Below are 27,201 nucleotides of genomic sequence, written 5' to 3'. Positions count from 1 at the left end.
GGAGGACAAGGGAGTGCTTGCTGAAGACACGTAGTCAATGAGAGGCAGGGGTTCAGGGTTGTGCACCCCAGTACCAAGGAATGAAGAGAGGGTGCCCCATAGGAGAAGTTTCTGAAAGAGGGTGATGAGAGCCACCACCTGGATGGGGCGAGAAGCGGGGAGACGTCGTGACTCTGAGCTTTTCCCCTTTGCTTCCATTTCTAATGCAAAAGTCAGCATGCCCCTCACCACAAGCAAGTAGCTGCTATTAGTACAGACCTTTCTTTTACACATGAAGAGGGTTAAGGAATTTGCACCTACAGGAACTTGTTGAGTGGGGATTTGAACCTTTGAACCAGGCCCTTGAGTATTAGTGCAGTGGACCCCTGGATAGCCTTGTGACCTGTTGCTGCTATTCGATGGGCGCTTGGGACTTGATTTTGTGACAGGAGGCCAGCGAGCCCAGCCTCTTGCTCTCTTCAACACCCCCTTTTCTAAACCTGTACTTCCACATGTAGGAGTGCATATTTTCACAAAGCAGAAATGTGCAAGCCATTGATTTTTTTTTTTCCTAAGCAATTTTTACATCCCTGGGCAATAAGCCATTCTCCTAATCTGGAGATTTGGAGTTGAAGTAAAAGCACGATCAGATGTTGGTTTAGCTGCCCTTCCAGGCCATCAATCACTCCAAGCCTCAGACTCTGTTTCTTCCACCTCCACCCACATCTCTCAGACGCACTTTATATGTTTCTCATCCCAGTTTCTCTAACTGGCTCCTTTCCTCGTGAGCCTTTGAGAGTCAGCACGCACCCCCAGTTTCTCTGGCCCTTTCCACTCTTTCCCAGTAAGCTCCCAATTTCTTTTCCTATTGTCGTTGTCGCAGTAACTGATACTACACGGTGCGGGTTCCCAGCCAATGGCCATAAAGGCTGAGCCACACAGAGGGTTCACTTGTCCCCTGGGCTCCCCATCCTCAACCTAACAATTTGCTCATTTATCTTGGGGTTTTTAAAGAAACGATTGCTTTGTTTTGCCTCTTCTGAATCCATCACTATGGGATGAATCCTCATATGATCTATCAAAGTAATATATCTGAGACATGTATAGATCCTTGTCTCCATTTTCTTGTAGAAATTATCCTTGAAAGCCTTTTCGGAGATGTTCTAAAACAAAGCTAGGAACATAAGTTTTTTTCTCTTTTTTGGCCACACCAGTGGCATGTGGAAGTTCCTGGGCCAAGGATGGAATCCACGCCACAGAAGTGGCAGCCGAATTTATAACCCACTGAGTCACAAGGGAACTCCATAAATTATATTTTTCAATTGATCAGAGTGAAAAGAAATATTTTAGTTCATAAAAGAAACAAAGAAAAGAACAACGTATAAACCCTATATTAAGTCCCTTAAGGGTAGAATATTTTATAATGCCACGCAAGAAAAACGGAGGAATATTATTAAAATTCCTATAAACTGGGTTTTGTCATACAGAGCTAAACAAAAGAGACAAGAGCTTTCTGCTTTCATGTGTGGCCACATGACTTTTTAATTTATGATACTTTCCAGACTACTACAGTTCCCAAGCAATAAGCTAATAAAACAGTTTCATTGTTTCTGACTTTCTGCATTCCGCTCTTGAGAACTTTCCTTTTTGATTATGAAAATATAAACAGGAAATTCAAAGTAGTAATCTAACTACAAACATTGTTGTCTTATTTTGTTGCTATTTTGCACTATCCATGTACAAATTAAGTTTTGTTTTTCTCTTATTAACATTTATAAAGTGGCCATAGTGACTGAGATAATCGTCAGAAGGAGGAGGTGGATTTTTTTTTTTTTTTTTTTGGTCTTTTGTCTTTTTAGGGTCACACGCATGTCATATGGAGGCTCCCAGGCTAGGGTTCCAATCAGAGCTGCAGCTGCCAGCCTACACCACAGTCCCAGCAACGCAGGATCCGAGCTGCGTCTGTGACCTATACCACAGCTCACAGCAATGCCGGATCCTTAACTCGCTGACTGAGGCCAAGGAATGAACCTGCACCCTCATGGTTACTGGTTGGGTTCGTTACCACTGAGCCACAATGGGAGCTCTAAAGAGTAGCTGATATGAAGAGACACGCGGAGCAGACAGCCATCTACAAGGCAAAGAAAGAGCCCTGAAACGGATCCTTCACTCACAGGCCTCCAAGGGGCCAATACAGCTGACACCTTGATTTTTGACTTGTAACCTCCAGGTCTATGAAACTACACCTTTGCTGTTGTTTAAGCCACTCAGCCTGTGGTACAGCAGCCCTGGCCAAAGAATACAGGGACTAACACTACATCTACCATCAAAAGTTGGGCTGGGTTTTGTTTTCATTTCTATCTCCCTCTTAAGTAATTTTTTTTTTCTTAAATGGGTATATTCTCAAAGCAGTTAAGATGGATAGCTCAGTGTAAACATTTTTGCTTTCAATAACATCACATCATTTCTAGGGTTGTTTGGTTTCGTGTTGGCGGTGTTTTCTGTTTTTGTTTGTTTGGGCGACCGACCTTTGAAGCATATCCCCTGGGGCTTCAACACAAAGGCCTCAGTGGGAGAAGTACAACAATGTCTGTCTCACTGTGTCTTGCCATAGCATGCTGTTTTGTATCAAGGCTCCCTGGTGACTCAGAGGGTATATTTTCAATAGTCTATAAGATGATAACAGAGCCACTGTGAATAATGATTTTTATACCAGCAAGGTCTGTCAGATACTTTCAAGTAAATAAAGACCACAATGATGGAGGAATAGACTAAATGCAAAAGGAAGAAATATGGAAATTCTCCTTGTGGCTCAGCAGGTTATGAACACAACATTGTCTCCTTGAGGATGCAGGTTCAATCCCCGGCCTCGTTCAGTGAGCTAAGGATCTGGTGTTGCCATGAGCTGTGGTACAGGTTGCAGACATGGCTTAGATCTGGTATGGCTGTGGCTGTGGCTGTGGCTGTGGCATAGGTCAGCAGCTGCAGCTCCATTTTGACCCCTAGACTGGGAATTTCCATATGCCATGGGTGTGGCCCTAAAAAAACCACAAAACAAAACAAAACCAAAATAAAAGGAAGAAAAATGTTTTCAACTCAGTTTAAAAATTCACCAGCGAGATACAGAGATACATAAAGGGACTTCAGAAGAGATGAGACTTTCTGTGAGGGTCAGCTGCTGCTAAATCAGACAGATGAAAAGGAAAGGACGGGGAGGGAGGAAGAGTGGCAGGGAGTGGCAAGGACAATCTGAAAGGGTTAATGTGCTTTACATAGGGGTTGGTAACAGGCAATTTGAATCCTGACAAAACTGGAGCCTGGTGGAGTTGATTAAGCCAGGTTTCATTTTTCCTGCATGTGAGAAAGAGTATGTGTGCCTCGTGGAACTTGCAGTGACGATTTGGGGAGATTAGAAAAAAAGGGGAAGAGAACACATAAAAAGATTTAGCAAGAGGGGTCCCATGGGCCTGTGGAGGTTGTGATTATCCAAGTTCAGAAGCTGCAGGAGAATAAAGACGGCTCAAAGTCAAGGACGATGCGAGGGCAGGGAAACAGAAGAAAGTTCTGAGACAAGACAAGGAGGTTTTAAAATGTACTTAGCTTTTTACTTGATTGATTAGAAGCCAAGGGCTTTGTTAGGTACTGTCAGATTGTCAAGAGACAAACACCAATATCTCAGATGATCTGGGATAAAATGAAAATATTCATACAGAGAGGGCCAGGAAAGACAGACATACTTTTCACTCGGTTCTGTCCTTTCAAGTACGATGCACGTGCTGCAAACATCAGAAATTCCTTGTTTGGAATTCTCGTCATGGCTCAGCAATTGACGAACCCAACTAGGATCCATGAGGATGTGGGTTCGATCCCTGGCCTTGCTCAGTGGGTTAAGGTTCCGGCATTGCTGTGAGCTGTGGTATAGGTTGTAGACTCAGCTTGGATACCCAGTTGCTGTGGCTGTGGTATAGGCCAGCAGCTGTAGCTCCAATTGGACCCCTAGCCTGGGAACCTCCATTTGCTGTGGGTGTGCCCCTAAAAAACAAAACAAAACAAAACAGAAAAGAAATTCTTTGCTTATTGGTTTGGAAAGTCACATTAAGAATCCAGCTCCTCTGCATCATTCTGCCATGAACAGAACTTGATTCAGCTGCTCGCAGCATCTCTTCCTGCGACAGAGGAATCTGAGTAAAGAACACAATCAGATCTGAGTCTGAGTCACTGGATTAGGACAAACCCCAATTTGTGTAGCTGGGAAATGTCAATACATCTCAAGAGAGAAGCCGCTCACCTTTAGATTGGTTTCAGGGCAGGGATACCCTCCCCACTACCCCCAGACCCCTTCCGAACCAAAAGAGACACTGTCAGAACAGCAAGGAATTGGACAGATTCAGGAGATGATCACAGGGGAGGAAGTGGTCAGGCCAGCACCAGCTGTGTGGAATAGAAGTTTAAACCCAGGGGAATGGGGTAGGCAATTGAAATTGGATTTCAGCTGGCAAGCTGTGGCTTTCCAATAGCTTGTCTGAAACATTGCTCTTGATGTGAATCGTGCATTTGAACTTTTCCTTCCAGTTCCCTTAAACATGGAGTGGCTCAGAGGCTGGCTTATGCGTGGGTTGGATTAGGTGGCCCCCATCAAGGTGTCATTTATTGAACACCAGAAAACCCTTTGCTTGCCTAAAATCCCCCATAAAAGGAGGATTTCTTTTTTTTTTTTTGTCTTTTGTCTTTTGTTGTTGTTGTTGTTGTTGCTATTTCTTGGGCCGCTCCCGCGGCATATGGAGGTTCCCAGGCTAGGGGTTGAATCGGAGCTGTAGCCACCGGCCTACGCCAGAGCCACAGCAACACGGGATCCGAGCCGCAGCCGCGTCTGCAACCTACACCACAGCTCACGTCAACGCCGGATCGTTAACCCACTGAGCAAGGGCAGGGACCGAACCCGCAGCCTCATGGTTCCTAGTCGGATTCGTTAACCACTGCGCCACGACGGGAACTCCAAAAGGAGGATTTCTTTAGGAATTGTTTTATAGTTTGTTTTTGGTTTTGGTTTGTTTTTGTTTTTATTTAAAATCACATACACCTCACCAAGGCTTAACATTTCAAACTGTATCTTAGTCACGTAACACTTAAACCTCAGCCTGTTCTAAGAGGAGCTGTTTAAAGCAGAAGAAGACACCAAAAGATAGGAGGAAGTTAGAAGGGGTACTGAGAGTGAAGTGGGAGGGCCTCAAGAGAAACTCTCTATGGGAACCCCCAGCTGGCACTTTTCCAACTGTCATCGCAGCCCCAGGCTTTAGACTCCAGCCTCATGGTACTTCAGGGATTGGCAGGCTTCTGTCAACCCATCAGATACCTGAAGCCAGAAAATAACTGCTTTTCCAGAATCTTCCCATTCTATCCATCGCCAAATCCTGTCCTTTCTTCCCCCTTTGAATTATCCCTCTAGTCACTAGAGTCTAACTATTCCCTTTCCTTTCTCATCAACCCCAATCCAACTGGCACCTCCGTCTCCCTTTCCCGATCAAAGCAGTATCTTCAGGCTGTTCTCCATTAGGCATGTGGGCTCTCATTCCACCTGAATGAGAGAACTCTTCCCAAGCAGGAACTTGGGCTTTTGTCTCACACCTGTATTCTCCCCAGACAATGCTGGGCAAACAAAAAGCAATCAATAAATGTTTTTGTCGAATGACTTGCCACCCCAATTCGTCTTCCACATCACAGCCTTGGTCATGCCTTCTCTTCTTCTAAGAGCTCCCTTTCATCTGAATAATACACAAATTTTTGCATAAAATTTAAGTTCTTTCTAAAATGACCTTAAATTACCTCTTTCCAGCTTCATATTCTACAGCCACCAAACTCTTTTATATAGTGAGGCTCTCGTCACTCTAGAGCTAATTATTTTTTATCATCCTTGAGCTGCGGTGACTTTTGCTTTGTCCACAATGACCTCAACCTGTCCATCCAGAGACCTCCTCCATTCCCTGAACTCTCTCTGTAGTGAGCACAGGCATCCATGCTGGTCTAGTTCAACCATGTGCATTTGAAACAAATATTAGGTCCCTAATAACTGTTTGTTGAATGAAAGTGTGGGTGTGTGTGGGTGTGTGTGTGAGAGAGAGGTTGTTTCACTGATTGGTAAGATCTTCTAAGCCAAACTGACCCCTTCTAACTCCTGGTGTCTACCTTATTATGCTTATACATCTTAGATCAAAATACATTTTGGGGCATTCCCATTGTGGCTCAGTGGAAACAAATCTGATTAGCATCCATGAGGATGCAGGTTCAATCCCTGGCCTCGCCCAGTGGGTTAAGGATCCACCGTTGCTAAGAGCTGTGGTGTAGGTTACAGACATGGCTGAGATCCTGTGTTGCTATGGCTGTTGTGTAGGCTGGCAGCTGCGGGTTCGATTCAACCCCTAGCCTGGGAACCTCCATATGCCGCTGGTGTGGTCCTAAAAAGCAAAAAATAAATAAATAAATAAAAATAAAAATAAAAATAATTCATTTGTCATTAAGTTATAGTTCTTCCTGTATATGTCATGATATACACACAGGGATAATATTAGTTCTTTGAGGACAAACACTATGACACTTATAGCTTCTACTTGCTTGGCTCCTAACGCATGCTGCATTAGGCCCTCCATGAGAATTTGTTTGAAATTTCAAGTCTCCCACTTCAAATTATTTGGCAACAATCTACAGCAGTTCATTTTCTTCTTTCTGGGCTATAAATAAATGTATGTAAATAAATCTAGACCTAGATGGGCCTCCCTGAGTATAGGGGTATAAAACTTCTAAGAAAAAAAAAGAGGGATTTGGGGAGTTCGTGTTATGGCTCAGTGGTAACGAACCCGGCTAGTATCCATGAGCATGTGAATTCAATCCCTGACCCAGCTCAGTGGGTTAAGGATCTGGTGTTGCCGTGAGCTGTGGGATATAGGTTGCAGATGCAGCTCGGCTCTGGTGTGGCTGCGGCTGTGGTATGGGCTGGCAGCTGCAGCTCCAATTTGACCCCTAGCCTGGGAACTTCCATATGCCACAAGTGAGGCCCTAAAAGAGAAAAAAAAATGGATTTGGGAAGAAAAATGTATGAGAATGATTTAATTAAATGAGCTCTACAGCCCCAGCCAGCTCTAAAGTTCATGGTTCTGAGTGTAGGGGTAGTTCTGCCCTCTGCCACATCCATGTTCCTTCCACTGCTGTGCAGCTGTCTCTTCCCGGAAAAATGCGCAAGTGTGTGCCTATGCACACACTCTCACTCAGACAGGTCTGAGGACACTGAGGGGTCATGTCCACCCCACACATGATGTCACTTGTTTTAAATTCTGGTCTATTTTCTTTTTTTATTTTTCATCTCTCATTTTTAAGGGCTTATTTTAAGTGCAGTTACAATGTTTTCTTTGGAACGGATGGATCTCCCTTCTTTTCATTAACTAGGAGAATTCCCACGATTCCAGAACAAATGGAGTTTTAAGGAACAGATACTTAGGCAAATAATTCCTCTATCTCTGGCATCCTACACTGTGCCTTCCACAGAGTCAGTCCCCAGGGAATGCTTTTTGAATGACTGAGTATATAAATAAATGAATAAACTAATTCTCCTTCCATTCCTTACAAAAGTCTGTGTCATCCTGTGGGGCTAAAGGGTGGGTCTAAAGTGATCTCCTCGGAGTTCCCTACATAGCTCAGTGGAAACGAAGCCGACTAGGAACCATGAAGTTGCAGGTTTGATCCCTGGCCTCACTCAGTGGGTTAAGGATCTGGCGTTGCTTATTGGCCAGCAGCTGTAGCTCTGATTCAACCCCTAGCTTAGGAAACTTCATATGCCATGCAGGTGTGGCCCTAAAAAGCAAAATACTAATAATAATACTACTACTACTAATAATAAAGGGATCTCCTCACAAAAGATACTCAGAAGTAGAAAGTAGCTCCACTATCTTCCATGGGTTTCATTTTTCAAAAAAAAGCATGAAAATTAGTTTACAGGTTACTTCTAGTAAATCAATCCTTCTTCTCCTCCTAAACTTATAGTTATGAAGGGAAGTATAATAGCATTTTACTGCAAAGAGATTTAGTAATTCTGGCAGTACTTCATTAATCACTTAATCAGTATTCAAGCAGAACTGATGTCTTTGACATATATAATCAATCTTGATTCCACCCACATTTGATTTTCATGCTTTCTGAAATCTGTCTACAGACATTCAGGATTGGTGGCTTATTTTCACATGCTGTTTTTGTTAGAGATGACTCATATACACATATGATCATAATCAGAAATTGATAACTATATTGGTTCTCCTTATGGTCTATTTGAACTATGAGTTTACAGAGATCAATCGTGCTGGGACTACATTCTCTTTTACCTTATTGGGAAAATGGGATTGGACCATTTTTGAGCTTCATGAGGCATACTGTTCTTTTGGATTTGGCATGTTTATTGTTATTGGTGAGCCAGAGCTACTTGTTTATGATACAGTTGGAAGAACTTTTCCAAAGCCTTTCTAAAGGCAGCTAGGCATAGAAATGTGATAGAACTCTAAAATTGAGCAGCATGGTATTAAGTGTGTCTAATATATTCTGACTTGGAAACTTTTGGTGTTTTTGGTTTTTTTTTTTTTTTTTTTGCTTTTTAGGGCTACACCCGTGGAATATGGAGGTTCCCAGGGTAGGGGACTAATTGGAGCTACAGCTGCCAGCCTATACCTCAGTCATAGCAACACAGGATCCAAGCTGCATCTGCGACCTACACCACAGCTCACGGCAATGCCAGATCCTTAACCTGCTGAGGGAGGCCAGGGATCGAACCCGCAACCTCATGGTTCCTAGTCAGATTCATTTCCACTGCACCATGACAGGAACTCCTGGAAATGTTGTTTTATGATCACCAGTGAGACTACAGAAATTCTGATTCTACCACTCGTTTTCTCTTAAGACTTAATAACTTGGACATTCAAAAACATTATTTATTCGCCTCAAATTCTAGTAATATGTAATTTTCACATCCACTTAGCTTACAGACCAATCCACGCACCCATCCATGCACTGCTTGTCAAACCAGGTATTCTTGCCTTTCTTGTATAAGAGCTGCAGTATAGACGTTACAGGTAGATAGTGTAGAAGATGAACAGATTAAGTTTCTTAATTCATAATCACACATATATTTGAACACATGAGGCAAAGATTGTGTCATCTAGTTGTTTGAAGAGTAATCTTCCTCCCTGAAAACTGATAGTATCGTATTTCAGGACTGTTTAAAACTAAATAGTCTACACCCACTATGTGCTACAGAAACTGAAGTAAAAATGAGCCTTTGTGCTAGTAGCAGAAGTCTCTGGGGAAAGCTCAACTTAGTACTCTACAGGTGTTCAACCAAGTCTACGGCTGGATCTGTAGACCAAGAATCAGGAAGCCAGAAAGATAACAACAACAACCATAATAATAATAACAACAATAATAAAAAAAAACAACTCACAATTACTGAGGTATTCCCATGCCAAGATACTGTGTGGTATACTTTGCATGGATTATTAAAGGGAATACTCTTAACATCCCTATGAGGGCAGCATACATAGTCCCAGTTGAAAGAGGAAAGGCAGGGTTCACAGATATCAAGAAATTTGCCCAAAGTTACAAGGCTAGTCTGTGCTGGGTCTGCCTGATTTCAGAGCTCTTAAACTACCAGCCAGGTAGTCTACCCACCTATCTTAGGTATATGAACTGAGGCCCAGAGGGCTATGGTAGATAGAGCTAATAAGTTGTAGAGCTGGATATATTTGAAGATCTATCTTAGATAGACACTAAACTACAGAGCAATTATAGAAAGATAATTATCCCTTGGTGAAAAATTAATGGAACTCTGGGCTGGCTGAAAAGTAATTAGTAGATTACCACAGAAATTAAGGTTGACATTCTACCCAGGCATGAAAAGGTGAATAAGAGAGTTGGAGGGAAGGTTAATTATCAGAGTCCACATCGTATTGGCAAGAGGTAGATTCGATCTTGAATGACTATTACTAATAACCACACAGACATCGGCTTCATTAGGAAAACAAATTTCCTGATCTAAATGAAATCTCCCCCCAAACCATTCATTCTCTGCCACTCCCCCCATATACTCACATGCACACTCCTTTCTCTTTTGCTCTGATGTATGGCGATCGAAGCAATTTTCTGACAACTAATTCAACTTCTCAAATATATGGTGTAAGTAAGGTTATCAATTATTAAATGAAGTATAGCTTCCATTAATACATTGACAATCTTTTTTTAACAGTGTCTTAAGTGATTTTGGTTACTATAAATTAGTTCTTCTCAGCCTGAGCAACTTTAGAAAACCCAAAAGAACTTGTACCAAAATGAAATGTTGTTCCCACTCACTGTTCTGCACTGTTCTAAATTTCTAGAAGGTGCCTGCCTGTGTCCACTATGCCCGTGCCATACAACGGGCTCTAAACCACAGCCATTTTAAGAGAAACTGATGGTCGACTTTTAGGTCTTTTTTTTTTTTTTTTTTTTTTTTTTTTTGTCTTTTTAGGGCCACACCCATGACATATGGAGGTTCCCAGGCTAGGGGTCAAATTGGAGCTGTAGCCTCTAGCCTACACCACAGCCACAGCAACACAGGATCCGAGCTGCATCTGTGACCTACACCACAGCTCACAGAAACAGCAGATCCTTAACCCACTGGGCAAGCCCAAGGATCAAACCTGCATCCTTATGGATCCTAGTCAGATTCGTTTCTGCTGCACCATGATGGGAACTCCTTCTTTTAGATTTTTGAAGAATGGACAGGGAGTGAAATGTAAGAGTCAAGTTAACAGGTGAACAAAAGAGCTCTAGGACCTGACTAGATAGTCTGAGCTGAAGAATCCAGCAACCATGGGCCTAAGCATCAGCTGCCAGTGTGTTTAATCAACGTCAGGTATTTACTGAACTTCCGTAATGTGCTCAGGACACTCTGAACTTAGACGAAAAATATCAGATATAGTTTCCACCTTTAAAAAAATGCTCATAATTGTGGTGTAATAAGTGCCTTCCAGGCTGGCGACTTGAGGAAAAGCCAGGTAGTGGGCATCAGATAACATGCAAGTGCTGGCTGAGCCCTGCCAGCTTTTTCACAGGAAACACACCCAAATCCCTTCTTCTGGCTCCAGGGGGTCAGAGGCTCAGGGGTCTATCACAAAATGCCTGCTTTCTCCACATCTCCACATGGCCAGTGTGGTTTCGCTGCTGTCAGGGTGCTCTTGCAACCTCTGTGAGGGGCCTCAGCTAGTGTCCTGGGCATCTGCTGCTGCTGGTCCCATCCAACAAGGATGCTCCAGGGAAGAGGCCATCCTCGTGGACCCAGTACAGAAAACAAATGTGGAGAAGCATTTTTTCTCACCATATTGCATCTTGTATCAAGACATGAGGTAGCCCTTGAGTTCTATTCTTTGGAAGAAGGACACTTGATAGTAGAAATTTTCCTTTTCATTTTCATTTCAGTGGCTCTTGATTCAGCTGCGATATTCCTAACATTCAAGCACTTGTCTGAAGAAAACCAAAGTGTCACCATCCCTCTGGGCACCCCATGTCCCTCCCCGTAGCCCTGAGTATCATTACCAGTCCCCACTCTCTCTCCAGTTGTGACACGTTCCTTCTCTATCATTACAGTTCCTGAATGGATTCGCAAGAAGCCCTTGTTACTGGGGGGCCATGGAAGTCTTAGACCAGAGGTCTCCCATTAGCTGCAAGAAGTCTGTTTACGCTTCCCAAGAAAACCATCTGTTCTGTGCAAATAAAGCCCTTGTGGTAGACCCCGCCCATCAACTTCAGATCTGTTTAAGATAGCTGTCAATTGTGACACAGCTCAGACATGCACATCGGGGTCCTCCTGACACTAGTTAATTGTGTGCGAAAATTCTATTTTGCTATTATCTATATCCTCTATTTTGCTATTTTGCTAATATCTATATCCTCTATTTTGCTATTTCAGATAAAGGAATTTTCATTATCCAAAGTGAGAGCCTTGAGAAATGCATTCAAGCGGGCAAATCTACACTGACCCTGGAGAACTGCAAACCACCCAACAAGTACATGCTGTGGAAGTGGGTTTCAAACCACCGCCTCTATAACATTGGAGGCAGCGGCTGCCTGGGCCTGAATGTGTCTAATCCGGAGCAGCCCTTGAGCATCTACGAGTGCGATTCCACCCTTGTTTCCTTGAAGTGGCGCTGTAACAGGAAGATGATCACAGGCCCACTCCAGTACATGGTCCAGGTGAAGCACGACAACACGCTTGTGGCCTCGTGGAAATATCTCCACAGGTGGATTTCCTACATGTCAGGTGGTGGAGGCATTTGTGACTATCTGCACAAAGGTAAACAAAAATTTCAATCAAGATCCTCATGAAATACTTAGTAAGTTTGCCCACAAGTAAAGATTTGTGAAATAAATTACATAAAAGAGGTACAAGGCACTTAGAACCCCAAGGGACTTCCGCTAAATATATTTTAGTTGCTTACTCGTGTACCTTAAAGGGACTGCTGGAGTCTTGTTATGGACTTGCTAAATTCTGCTAAAGAAGAGACACCACTTAAATAACTTTGGGAATCAGTGGAAAGGAGAAAGAACAGAAAGACGAGGGAGAAAGAAAAGGTAGAAGGAAAAGATTTTTGAAGTTAAAAGCTTGTCAGGATGAATGTAACAGCCTTTCCTGCCAATATTTCTTTTATTGTAGAAACTCAGTCCCCTCTACAGAGAGTGTCTGCAGGGCATCTCAGTGCCTCCAGAAGCCTGGCTGGCATCTATGGCATTTAAAGGCAGATTATTGTCAGGGATTATTTGGTGTGTGCCAGGGAGTAAGAAAGCGTGGTTTTGGATGGGGCTGGGGTGAGGAGTGGAGGAGGGGGTGTTTTCATTTTCCACGGTTTTGTGATACTTGGCATTTTTAAAGAGAGAAAATGAAAGAGAAAGAAAGTAGCTTAGTTAACTTCTGAAACCTCAAACCTCTTTGTCAGGTTTTGTTCTGTAGTTCTCTTCGTTCATTAATCCACTTCTCCCTGTCCATCCCACATTTACTGAGCGCTGTTTCTCAGGCACAGGACCGGGCATCTGATTTTCAAAGGCCAACAAGACAGACGTGGTTCTTGCCCTCATTGTGCTCTAGAATTATGCCTGAATAAGAGCTTCTATTTCTAAGAACTCTAGGAAGCAGTGTAAGGAACTCCTAAGATCAAAAGCAAGACTTTCTCCTGCACCTACAAGAAACAAGTCAAGAAAGACAAAGCCGGAGTTCCCGTCGTGGCGCAGTGGTTAACGAATCCAACTAGGAACCATGAGGTTGCAGGTTCGGTCCCTGCCCTTGCTCAGTGCGTTAACGATCCGGCGTTGCCGTGAGCTGTGGTGTAGGTTGCAGATGCGGCTCGGATCCCGCGTTGCTGTGGCCCTGGCGTAGGCTGGTGGCTACAGCTCCGATTCAACCCCTAGCCTGAGAACCTCCACATGCCGCGGGAGCGGCCCAAGAAATAGCAACAACAACAACAACAAAAAGACAAAAAAAAAAAAAAAAAAAGAAGAAGAAGAAGAAAGACAGAGCCAAGAGCAACCCATTTTCAGGACTCACTACAATAAAGCTTATGCTGTATATCAGCACCCTGAATAATCTACAATTCTAAGGAAGCATTTGGCATTTGTTTTAGGTTAAAGTTTTAGCCATATACCCACACTCACAATGCATGCGGGGGACGACTAAGTAAAAGTTAGAGGAAGGAAACAAGAGGATGGGTCCTGAAATACCAGTAGTTCCCCAACAGCTCCAAACTCCAGGGCTGGTGATATGGGGTGAGCTCAGGCCACCTGCCAATTGTGGGCGAGGGTGGAAATCTCCGTTGCTAGCCCTTTCGCTCCAGGATCTGTTGACTTTATTGAGGATGGCCCTGACACCCCACACCATAGAAGGCCCCGGTGGAGTCATGAAAAGGTGCTGTTTCCTGCATAAGGCCAAGGATGACGATTTATTGAAATATGCTGAGGAAGTAGCCAGCAAGCCACTCAGCATAATCATCTCATCTCCACTGCAGGGGCCTCCAGCCCATCATCCAGTCTGCACTCTCTCTCCCTGTGTGCAGTCTGCTTGCCACACTGCACACCAGGAGTCTTTAAAAATGGAAATCTGATCATGTGACTTTCCCAATCAAAATCTACTAGTGGCTTCCCACCACCCCACAAAGTAGAGGTCATCAAAGTCCATGCTCTGGCAGAGCCAGCCTCTGTGACCCACCTTCCAGTGCTTCCCTGGTTCCACTCCTTACTGGGCCTCCCTGACCTTCCCGGTCCACCCCACAGGGCTGTTGTTACTGGTCCCTCATACTTGCTGTTCCTTCTGCCACAACTCTTTTCCAAAGACTTGAATCCTTGCTTCTCCCAGTTCTTGTTCAGAGAAGCCTTTACTGACCACCTTATCAAAAATAGTGCCCCTCCACCTCTTCACACACACACACACACACACACACACACACACACACACAGTCATTCTGTTCTTACCTTATTTTGTTTTCCTTCATGGTGCTTATCACTACCTGAAATTACATGTTTACTTGTATACTTGTTTTCTCTTTTTTTTTCTCCCCACTAGAATAGAAGCTCCATGTGAAAGGGAACTTTTACTTACTTATTCACTATTATATCCTAAACCCAGGTCTGGACACATTAAATGCTCAACAGATACCTGTTGAATGAATAAATTAATAAATGTTCGTGAAACACAGGGTTCAGATGCTGATGGCTGATGTATTTGGGGACTGGAAGATATTTTAAAGTGAAATCTCCATCTATATTCAATACCTAGTGGTAACCTATAATGGAAAAGAACCTGGAGCTGTATACCTGAAACTAATACAATATTGTACATCAACTATAGTGAAATTAAATAAATAAATAGAATTTTCCTTCTCATCCATTCACAAATCTGTATGCTGCTGTAGCAGTGCACCATAGTAAATAAACAATGAGATGGTCATACTAACAAACCATTTATTATCATTTCCCTGGAACCTAGCACAGCACTTGCACATGTCCATACACTAGACATTGAGGTCCTGAGCATTTATTCTGGTAAAGCCAGAGCTTTGCCCACTGTAGGTTTTCAGTCAATAAAACATGCATTCATTCTATGAGTTTCCAAAGATAAAGCTGCCCTCATACTTATTTGACTTTGTCCTTTTCTTTCTCCTAGATCTGTATACAATCAAAGGGAATGCCCATGGGATGCCTTGCGTGTTTCCCTTCCAGTATAACCGGCAGTGGCACCATGAATGTACCCGGGAAGGGCGGGAAGACAACTTGCTGTGGTGCGCCACCACCAGCCGATATGAAAGAGATGAGAAGTGGGGATTTTGCCCAGATCCCAGTAAGAATAAAATCTAGTCTTCCCCATATGTCATGAATGAATCAAGAATGATTAGAAAGTTATCTGTGCCTAGAGAATAGCACTGAGATTGATCTATTGAAGTCTGAATAAGTGCTCTGATTTCATTTACCCAGATTGTGATTTTGTGTTTGTTTTTGCCTCGAAAAGACAATTCTGATGTATATTCCTTTTTTCCCTTAAGTTCAAAAGATGTTAATGAGCCATTCTTCATTAAGTTCAGTGCATAAGGATGCTTTAACTGGAATCAAATTATAATGCTCAGTGATCTCATTAATCCCAGCTTCCGGGCAGGATACTTCAAAACAAACCTGAATACACATGAAGCTCTTAGTTATCTTCCAATCCACTTCCTCTGCTGAGCTGCCTTAACTTCTCCATGTCCTGGCTGCTTGTCTTGCCTATTGTCAAGTCCAGGCATCAGCTGGCTCTTGATGATCTTTTTAAAATCTCAGTTGCCCTCATTATTTCTCCACAATGAGTTCTTATCTTGATTTCCTTTCCGTATTACCAGATTTCTAGCTATAACCTCAAAATCCTTTTTTCTTCATAACTTGATTTTCAAGGTCTGATGACAGCTGCAAAATGTTCTAAATGTTTTTGTCAGATAGTACTTTATTATTTTATTGTATTTTCATTTAGCTTTAAAGGTTTCCAGTGGTTCTTAAGTATTGGGGAATATTTATATATACCTTTTACTTTCTATATTCAATTTCTTTCCACCTTGGTTTCTACCAGACAGAGAATATAACTTTCATAATCTCCTCACCATCCATGCCTACCTTCCCTCCCAATGGTTAAAAAAATGCCACAAAAAATTTCAAACAAAAAGAAATTGAAGAGATTAACTCCAAAGAATCTAATTTAAAATTACCTGTAGAGGAGTTCCCATTGTGGTTCAGTGGTAACAAACCTGACTGATATCCATGAGGACAAGGTGTTGATCCCTGGCCTTGCCCAGTGGATTAAGGATCCAGCGTTGCTGTGACTCTGATGTAGGTCACAGATGTGGCTGGGATCTGTGGTTGCTGTGGCTGTGGCATAGGCTAGCAACTGCAGCTCTGATTTGCCCTCTAGCCTAGGAATTTCCATATGCCATGGGTGCAGCCCTAAAATAAATAAAAAGAAAAAGAAAAGAAAAAAATTAACTGTAGAAATCTTTTCTAACCTAAAGATCTAACACAGTTTAGTGAATAAGAAAGAGTAAGACTAAGATTGAAGTCTTGCACCTTCCCAACAATGAGTCTCAGTTTCCACACCATGAAATGGAGATAATAACAGTAGCTATTAGGGTTATTGAGAGGATGCAATTAGATGATGCATCTAATGGTACTCAACAGGATTACCGTTATCATCATATCATGAAGCCTAACTTAGCCTTTCAGCATATGCTTCTGAATCAGTGATCCTTCCTCTTTATTATCTGTCAGTAGCACTAAGCTAGGCATAGTGTTAGGACCTGGGACCCTTTCTCTGAAGAACTTGACTTCTAGATGGAACACAGGACAGACAGATTTGCTCTATGCCTGAAAATGCAGACTGTATTTGATATGATGCTCTAGAATCACCTGGGGAGGGATAGCTTAAATGGTGAATCCAGGAGTTCCTGTTGTGGCTCAGTGGTTAACAAATCCAACTAGGATCCTTGATTACCTGGGTTGGATCCCTGACCTTGCACAGTGGGGTGAGGATCCGGCGTTGCTGTGAGCTGTGGTATAGGTCGCAGATGCAGCTCAGATCCTGTGTTGCTGTGGCTGTAGCTATAGCTATATAGCTAGAGCTCTGATTCGACCCCTAGCCTGGAAATCTCCATATGCCACATGTGTAGCCCTAAAAAGACAAAAAAAAAAAAATGTGCATCCTCACCCAGTCCCAGAGAGGCAGTGAGCATTTGCTTTTTTGACGAGTTGGCCAGGTGATCCTGTGGCAGGTAATTCACAGACAATTAATAATATGCAAGTATTTCTATGCAACATACATCTATATATAGGGGTGATATTAAGACATTTAGCCACCAATATGGTGTGAGCTACTGGTCAGTCCAAGGGGATACCTTAATGTGGGGATTAGGAGTCCTGGAAGTTCACTACTGGTATTAACCTCTTAGCTGCCATAATGTGAGGGTATTCAGGGGTAGCAGGGGGTACTTGAGGAGCTCAAGACAGCAACTGTTCAACAACCAGCATGAAAGTGTTTCATTATTTATAAACTGTCGGATCATCAGGCTTCTCTGCCTGAATCTGAATGTCTGTATGTAGGTGTATGTGCATGTAATCCCTACACTCCTTGGATTCTTGAGTCAGGTGTCACATTATTTACATCATCTTCTCTTTCCATTTCCATCTCCAACAGATACCATTATTAAAAGTAAATAAAGCAATACTAATAAAATTAACATGTATTTCACATGACCCTCATTCTGAGGGATCTTTTTTAAGCTACAAGTCTCCTTGAGATTCTTCAAAGAGCACTGTCACCATCCCTCAGCACTTTTAGCTAATTACAGTTTCCCAGGTGGAAGCCTGGGTTTAGTGGTGCCCAGGGCTTTTCACTCCCCAGATTATCTATTTGTTCAGCTTCCTACAGTTCAGAAGCATCCTCCACTTGACAGACTGCCAGATTCCAACTCTCCTGACCTTTACCACAGCCAACAGAGAGCATGTTTATTTGTACAGTGCTATATTACAATTTTCTTCCTCTCTTGTTACTTTTGGTTCCTGGTGGCCAGCACAACTCAAAATAATGTGCTGGAGACTGGAACCTGAGCAAGCTGATAGGTCTTTCCATGGGGTCAACAAGTGGATAGGACAGAGAGGACTAAGTAAATTAAAACAAAGAGTTATTCTTCTGGGTCTCATCTTTCTTATATGGAAATTTTTTAGTATCTCAATATAGAATGATGCTTTTTTTAAAAAAAAAATTGATTGTAAGTGAGCATAATGTAAATTTAGTGCTAATAAACACATACGAAAACACACTAGCAGGGAGGGATATGATAAAACATCTGTCACTATAGATCCTCAGGGAAAGGATGATACAGAGGAATCTCTCTGGGTTTGTTGAGGGCAATTCTGGGTCATGCTAGGTCCATCTTGGTTGTGTGTCTTACACAGCTGGAGAGTTACACTTAGTTAGTTTGAGATATTTTTAGGATGGCAACATCTGGAATTATCTGATTGTGCTTGAACCCCATTCACCTGCCACAATTTTTATCAGTAACTTGAATGACATAACAGAGCAGATTGTTACCAATATAGATGCATGACTGCCAACCTCATCTTGGTCAGCTATTTTATTGTATCTCTCTTGTCATGCTGCTCTGTTACTCCCCACAAGAGCCATACAAACCTCTCTACTCTCCCCTGACTTCTAATCCTGAGCTACGTTCTCTTTTCCAACTCTTAAGAGGCAACTTCAATACCTACCTCTCAAAGAAAACAGGATCCATCAGAACAGAAGTTTTGACAACTTCCTGCTCCCAAGCCTTTAAGCCTACTTGGGTCTGTACCCATCTTTATTTCCTCCTTCCTGTGTACAGGTGGTTCTCTTCCTACCTGGGACACATCCCCCCATCTGGACTCCAGAGCCTCCCATCCAACCTGTATCTCACTGTTTCTCTAAGGGTGTCCCTGTTCCAGTAGCATCAGGCATCCCTATGAACTTGTTAGAAAATGCAAGTTACCAGCCACACCCTAGACACCAATATCAGTCATTCTAGAAGTGCAGCCTCTGAAATCTGTTCTAACGAGCCTTTGAGGTGATTCCAAAGCACACTCCCACTCTAATATAGATGATGATGGATCCTTCTCATTAGCACTTAAACCTGCTCAAGTCTTTATATACCTTAAAAATAACACAACTCCTTCATCCCCACTTCTGTCTCCTGAAAACACCTCTCTCTCTCATCCTCTACATAGTGCTTTGATTCCTCAGAAATCTATCTCTTCTTAGCTTCTATAATGATGCATGCCTGACTTCCATTTCCACAAGTCATTCATTCATTCATTCATTTCCACAAATATGTATTGAACACCTACTATACACCAAGCATTCTGCTAGCTTCTGGGATTCTAACCACAAATGTAAAAGATGAAAGTCATGACACCTGTCATAATGAAGTTCATATTCAAGTATAATGCTCAAGTTAAGTTACAGTTACAATTTTTGATAGATACTACTTAAAAAAATAAAAAACAGTGAGTCAGTCCTGTGGTTGTGTGGACTAGGCAGTTAGACATAAAGGTCAATATATATTTGAGAGTTGTAACAAAAGGGGTTTATGAAACTAGGTTAGATAATCCAGAGCATGTATAGAATAGAAAGGAAGAGGACTTAGGGCCAAGTCTTAAGATCTCATGTTTAGTTTGAATAAAAAGTGAACAAACTAAAGATGCTAAAAGGGGCAGCCATAAAGGTGGAAGGGTAGCCAGGTGGAAGGGTAAGCAAAGAAAAATGTATGTCAGCAAGAAGAGAGAGCCCAGCTTGCCTAATGCTGCTGAAGAGCCTGATTTGACAAGGTCTGAAGCTAAGTGCTTGCTAGATCTGGCAACACAAAGGTTATTGATGGCATTGGAAAGATATATTCTAGTTGCCAGCTTGAGTGGGTTAACAATCAAATGGAAAAACAGAAGAAGAAGGAAGGAACACTTCCTAATTTATTTTATGGGGCCAGCATTACCCTGATACTGAAACCAATGACATTATAAGAAAAGAAAATTAGGAGTTCCCGTCGTGGCACAGTGGTTAACGAATCCAACTAGGAACCATGAGGTTGCGGGTTTGATCCCTGCCCTTGCTCAGTGGGTTAAGGATCCGGCATTGCCGTGATCTGTGGTGTAGGTTGCAGATGCGGCTCAGATCCCGCGTTGCTGTGGCTCTGGTGTAGGCCGGTGCCTACTGCTCCAATTAGACCCCTAGCCTGGGAATCTCCATATGCTGCAGGAGCGGCCCTAAAGAAAGGCAAAAAAAAAAGAAAAAGAAAAGAAAGAAAGCAAAGAAAAGGAAATTATGGGCCAATATCTCTTATGAATATAGATGCAAAAATTCTCAACAAAATACTAGCAAACAGAATCCAACAGCGTATATAAGTAAGTGTACACTATGACCAACTGGAACTTATCCCAAGAATGCAAGATTAGTTTAAAATATGAAAATCAATTAATGTAATACCCTTATCGATAGGATAAAGGACAAAAACACAAGTTAATATTATCACAATAAAACTGTTATTTTTTTTAAAGAGTAAATGGGAGATGAGAAGTGGAGACAGCATATGCATAAAACATGTGACTAATGGGGGCAGAGAAAAAGCAGAGACTGGGATGGGGAGGCCAAGGGAAGGAGATTTTTTCTTTCTTATTTTTTAAGGATAAGAGATGCTAGGTCATCTTTGAATGTACCTGGAAATGATCTAACAGAGAAAGGTGGAAGGTGCAGGAATGTGAAAGCAATTAATGAAATAAATATGGTCTTTCAGAAGGCATAGGAAATAGGATCCAAATCCTAGATGGGCAGACTGGGCTTTTTTGGATGTAAAGACAGCTTCTCCTTAGGAGGGAAGAGAAGGAGAAGGATAGCACAGGTCCCAGAAGGTTGATGGATGAAGTGATGGGGGAGAAATGAGGAGAATCTGGTCCAATGGGTGTGGACTTTCCCTGAAGAGGGGGAAGAAAGAGTGAGGTTTGGGCAGCAGGAAAGATGTGAAAGGAGCACTGTGGTTGGTGTGAGATCAAGCTGACCAGAGAAAGCTGGTAATGGTTCCAGGAAGCATGGGGGGATGGTTGATGATAAATTGATTGGATGATTTCCTTGGTGGTGCTCATCTGTTGGGTGTAGGCACGGAGCAGGCAGATGATTGGGTTCCTCTGTTGAAACACTTCCCATAAAGTCTCTAATGGATTCGGCTCTCGTCTTATTCAAAGGTTCAGCAACATGTAACGGAATTGACACCATCTTTTTCCTTGGGTATCTGGGACCCACACCTACTAGTTTTCCTCTTTCTTTTGCAGCCACCACTTCTCAGCTTCCTTTGATAGCATAGTCTCCCCTACCCAACTACCTTTAAATGCTGACAGGCAAGCTTTGAGTAACACGAAAAAGAGGGAACGTGGTTCATGCTTTCCTGATACTTAATTTTATCAGGGAAAACAAACAATCAATAAGCAATCACATAATGCATCATTTAATTTCAGTTGTGATCAGGGCTACCAAGGAGCATGTAAGGTACTAGGGATTCCTATGTAGCAGGACATCTGGTTTGGAGCTCCTGTTACATGAAATTTACCAACACAGCACTTTTCAGGGAGCACATATTCAATAAGTATTTGCTGAGTATATGAAAGACCAAAGAGAGATAAAAGTAGAAACTTTGTAGCTTAGAGTTTCTCTAATAGTATGAGTTCTTTTCTTCTTTCTTTCTTTCCTTCTTTCTTTCTTTTAGAATTCAACTTTTTTTTTTTTTGTCTTTTTTTTGCTATTTCTTGGGCCGCTCCCGCAGCATATGGAGGTTCCCAGGCTAGGGATCCAATCGGAGCTGTAGCCACCGGCCTACGCCAGAGCCACAGCAACGCGGGATCCGAGCTGCGTCTGCAACCTACACCACAGCTCACGGCAACGCCGGATCCTTAACCCACTGAGCAAGGGCAGGGATAGAACCCGCAACCTCATGGTTCCTAGTCGGATTCGTTAACCTCTGCGCCACGACGGGAACTCCCAACTATTTTTTTAAAGTGGCAAGAAAGAGTACACCTTGGACAATGACAAAGCTGTATCCTTAGGGAAGATGAAAAAAATCCATGTTAATAGAGAAGGAGAAATGGCTACATCTTGGTCATAATCTGTAACAAATCAATGTTGGCATGAATGTAGTCCAGTTCATTGGAAGAGAGGTGTATTTTGAAAGGGAAAAAAAAATCACCATCGTACAAAAGACTTTTGGCAATCTTTCTTCAAATAATAGGAGATAAAGATAAACACAACATAGTCGCTTCCTTCAAGGAGCTCAGAATTTAGAGTCAGAAGAGATAGTATAAAGATAATCAAAGATTTGGAGTTTCCGTTGTGGCTCAGCAGTAACGAACCCAACTAGTATCCATGAGGACGTGGGTTAGATCCCTGGCTTCACTCAACAGGTTAAATAAAGATCCAGTGTTGCCATGAGCTGTGGTGTGCATCAAAAATGCGGCTTGGATCTGGCATTGCTGGGGCTGTGGTGTAGGCTGGCGGCTACAGCTCCAATTCGACCCTTAGCCTGGGAACTTTCATATGCCACGGGTGAACAAAAATGACAAAAAAGAAAAAAAAAGATAATCAAAGATGCAAAGACATATAACAAGATGATAGTAGCCCTTAGATTCTAATTTTTCGATTGATAGTGCTAGCCATCAATCTTGCATTTTTAGTTACTTGGAAAGAGACATTTGATATGAAGAAGCAAGAGGATTAAGAGTAAATACATGCGAATGCCCCAGACGAAGATGGGAGCCTGTGGCAGGTGGGCTCTCAGGGAGCAGTCTGAGGCTGAGATGACCGTGCAGGAGGTCTCCTGGGAAATGGTCTCAGGATCAATACAAATGGAAAGGAAAGGAAGAGAGCAGGATTGTGCAGAACTGGGAGGCAGGGCTGCCAACACCCGCACAGACCCTATGAGGAGTTGTCAAGCTGGATTTGCTCCTAGTTGGGGTGAGAGGAGGGGGTCTTGTAACCATGCATTGACTGGTCACTATTTGCAGGCTGTCCTTGGGAAGGGAGAGCACCATGAGCAAAGAACCTCTTCAGCCAAGGCAATCCTGGAGAAGGCTTAACACTGAGAGGGGTCTGCTGGCATCTGGGGAAACAAAGCCTTTGATACTGAATGGAGATCAGAAGAGCAAATCACAATGCCCAGGCCCAGGGTGGCACTTTCATTCCATTTATTACCACAACATCTTCCAGTAAGACCCATGGAGTGACACACAGCTCTTTTAGAGAAGCAGGTGCATGTACTGCATAGAAGTACACATTCTTATATTTTATTTTATTTTTTTAATTTTTATTTTTTGTCTTTTTTTGGCTATTTCTTGGGCCGCTCTCGTGGCATATGGAGGTTCCCAGGCTAGGGGTCTAATGGGAGCTGTAGCCACGGGCCTACGCCAGAGCCACAGCAACGCAGGAGCCGAGCCGCATCTGCGACCTACACCACAGCTCACAGCAACGCCGGATCCTTAACCCACTGAGCAAGGGCAGGGATCGAACCCGCAACCTCATCGTTCCTAGTCAGATTTGTTAACCACTGCGCCACGACGGGAACTCCATATTTTATTTTTTATATATATTACTCAATGAACTTATCACATTTATAGTTTTACAATGATCATCATGACTCAGTTTTATAGCATTTCCATCCCAAATTCCCAGTGCATCCCCCCACCTCCAAACCTGTCTCCTTTGGAAACCATAAATTTTTCAAAGTCTGTGAGTCAGTATCTGTTCTGCAAAGTTCATTGTGTCCTTTTTTCAGATTCCACCTGTAAGTGATAGCATTTGATGCTGGTGTCTCATTGTCCGACTGACTTTACTTAGCATGGTAATTTCTAGGTCCATCCATGTTGCTGCAAATGCCATTATTTCTTTCCTTTTAATGGCTGAGTAATATTCCATTGTGTATATGTTCCACATCTTCTTGATCCACTCCTCTGTCAGTGGACATTTAGGTTATTTCCATGTCTTGCTATTACAAATAGTGCTTCAATGAACATTGGAGTACATGTGTCTTTTCGAGTCATGGTTTTCTCTGGGTAGATGCCCAGGAGTGGGATTGCTGGATCAAATGGTAGTTCTATTTTTAGTTTTCTGAGGAATCCCCATACTGTTTTCCATGGTGGTTATACCAATTTACAATCCCACCAACAATGTACTAGGATTCCTTTTTCTCCACACCCTCTCTAGCACTTATTGTTTGTAGACTTTTTGATGATGGTCATTCTGGCAGGTGTAAGGTGGTACCTCATAGTGGCTTTGACTTGCATTTCTCTAATAATGAGTGATTTTGAACATCTTTTCATGTGTTTTTTGGCCATCTGTATGTCTTCTTTGGAGAATTGTCTATTTAGATCTTCTGCCCATTTTTTGATGGGGTTGGGTTTTTTTTGGTATTGAGCGGTAGGAGGTGTTTATAAATTTTGGAGATTAATCCCTTGTCAGTTGATTCATTTGCAAATATTTTTTCCCATTCTGTGGGTTGTCTTTTTGTTTTGTTTAGGGTTTCCTTTGCTGTGCAGAAACTTTTAAGTTTAATTAAGTCCCATTTGTTTATTTTTGTTTTTACTGTGATTACTCTAAGAGGTGGATCTGAGATGTTGCTGTCGTTTATGTCAGAGAGTGTTTGGCCTACGTTTTCCTTTAAGAATTTTATAGTGTCTGGTCTTATATCTAGGTCTTTAATCCATTTTGAGTTTATTTTTGGGTATGGTGTTATGAAGTGTTCTAATTTCATTCTTTTCCATGTGGCTGTCCAGTTTTCCCAGCACCACTTATTGAACAGGCTGTCTTTTCTCACACTTAATATAACTTAACTTATATTTCAGTTAAACCCAAATTTCCGTGGCAAATGCACTGACTTTTTAGAAGAATATGGGCACCAGTTGCAAACTTTTGACTGGAAGTTTCCTTTTGATTAACCTTAAGAATTGGCATAGATACTACAAAGCCAAGGGAAACCTAACAAAGCCGGGCTGTGTAATTTGTAGCATAGACAGGATCACCTGCAGGTCTCTCATCCTGTTTAATGCCTAGAATTCAGGCAGTTTATTGCAAAAGGCTGTGTTTATGAAGCTCAATTCATGTCCCATTGAGAGAGCAAGAGCGACTCTTGACAAAAATGGGGAATAAGATCAACTGAAGTGTCCTCCAGACCTTTTCTTATCATGACACAGCTTATCATGGAGGTTTATAATTAAGACTTACTGTCAAATCTTTCCCCAAGGCAGAGGAGAGGCAGGTACCCTATACCCAGATCTCCCTTTCTGACATCCTCCCCCAATCTCTGCTCTGACATCCTACTATCTTCTAGTGACCAAAGGCTACTCATACCTGCTCTCCTTGGAAAGTGCTTCGAATGTTTTCTTTCAAACCAGTGCTTCCCAGTGTTTGCTTTGTGGACCATCTGCATTAGAATCAGGATTTTTTTTTTTTTTTTTGTCTTTTTAGTGCTGCACCTGCAGCATATGCAGGTTCCCAGGCTAGGGGTCACATTGGAGCTACAGTTGCCGGCCTACACCACAGCCACAGCAACTCGGGATCCAAGCCATGTCTGCAAACTACACCACAGTTCATGGCAACACCGGATCCTTAACCCACTGAGCGAGGCCAGGAATCAAACCTGAGTCCTCATAGATACTAGTCAGATTCATTTCTGCTGAACCACAATGGGAACTTCAGGAATATGCTTAAAATGTAGGTTTCTGAATCCCACTCCAAAAATAGTCACTAATTCAGAATCTCCAAGACTGAGAACTAGAAATCTGTGATTTTGAAGACATTCGCTAAATGATTTTTCTGTACCCTGAAGTTGTAGACTCCCCTGCTCCTCTCTGGTAGCCTCAGCTGTCACGGGATCAACAGGGCTGAACTAATGTGTGATAATGCTCAGGGCATTGTCTGTCTCAGGGATGGCATAGCTTTTTAACTGAAGACAATCTCTAAGGACTCAAACTCAATGAGGAAATTTCAGCCACCAGGGCAAAATGATTACTGAACGTGTCCTCCTTCCTTTCTCTCCCTTTCCTATAGTTTTCCTTGGTGATAGCCCTGGCTTCCGCCTTCCTTCACTCTGGGATCCTGCTATAAATACATGTGTCAGACAGGAAGACGAAGACAACCTTAGATTTACATGCAGATTAGTAACTTCTCATTAACTAACTCAGTTCTGAGGAAGGCACATTGCCACCAGACCTGAAAACAAACTTCCCACATTCCCAAGAGAGCCATCTAATTAAGTACTGGGGAAAAGAAAACAAACAAAAAAGATTTCATTGTCAAGTAAGTTCGAAGTGTACTGAATTAAAATTAAGCTGTTTCTTCACTAGGTAACATCTCAGAGCCTTTTTATTTTTTGGCTGTGCTTCCCAGGCCAGGGATTGAACCCAAGCCACCGCAGTGACACCACCAGATTCTTAGCCAGCTGAGCCTCTGAGGAACTCCGCAGAGCCTTTAACATGCTAGTGTACATTGTAAATTCTCCAGAGAAGGCTACATGCGTATTATGTCCCAGCTTTTCTTGGTGAGCTCTTGAAGTTGTAGTATTCTATGCATCACACTTTGGGAAGGGCTATTCTCAATTTTAGCCAATTGCCTGACCGTCAGTCACTCTCATGCTTTAGCCTGGTTCACATTGTCTACGTTCTGAAATTCTTTGGCTGAGTTTGATTTCAGGTAATTATTATGGCTGCTTATTTCACCTTGGGGATTGACTTAAAATTTCAGCCAAAGCACCCAGACTAGGTCTTCATTTTCTGTTATTTCAGTAAACTTCAGATTTCAGCCCACATTTCATACTTTATTAAAATTTGCTTTTAAGCATACTACACAATCCTTGGCCAAGGTTTTCCAAGTGGATTTTGCTTCTCCTTTTGGCTGAAAGAACTTGCTTAAACTAAATATCAGTGTTCCTATTCTCAATGTTTATTTGAAAACTTGCGTTCATTACAGACTCATATTTCTACTGTATCCCCTTTATTCCATGTAGCATTTTGGTATTTGCAGGGGAAAGCCTTTTGAAACAACACTTGTATCTTTCTCAAATAAACATTTCAGGTCACAGAGCTTTTCCTATAAAG

General features: G+C 42.4%; 1 protein-coding gene and 1 long non-coding RNA gene across 5 annotated transcripts in view; one reads left to right on the top strand and one right to left on the bottom strand.

Annotated features, from left to right (window-relative positions):
• LOC146395943 (uncharacterized) overlaps positions 1 to 27,201 on the bottom strand; it is a 180,578-nt gene that overhangs the window by 15,937 nt on the left and 137,440 nt on the right. The window lies entirely within an intron of this gene.
• The window catches only part of PLA2R1 (phospholipase A2 receptor 1), a 118,712-nt gene that overhangs the window by 6,171 nt on the left and 85,340 nt on the right, over positions 1 to 27,201 (top strand). For all 4 annotated transcript variants that reach the window (XR_014830500.1, XM_085001215.1, XM_085001214.1 and 1 more), the window contains exons 2-3: positions 11,957 to 12,340; positions 15,197 to 15,370. Coding sequence is in view for 3 of the 4 variants with exons in the window: in XM_085001215.1 (XP_084857341.1) it covers positions 11,957 to 12,340; positions 15,197 to 15,370 (558 nt within the window). In the remaining variant the exon portion in view is untranslated. The remainder of the gene's footprint in view (positions 1 to 11,956; positions 12,341 to 15,196; positions 15,371 to 27,201) is intronic.

This window comes from Sus scrofa, chromosome 15, assembly GCF_054392235.1.
Source record: "Sus scrofa isolate SSC_HxYL_T2T_F1_AM1 chromosome 15, Sscrofa_HxYL_maternal_Yorkshire_Landrace_v2.0, whole genome shotgun sequence".
Classification (NCBI taxonomy): Eukaryota; Metazoa; Chordata; class Mammalia; order Artiodactyla; family Suidae; genus Sus; species Sus scrofa.
Note: the sequence above shows the minus strand (reverse complement) of the source record. Positions and strands in the feature narration are given on the sequence as shown.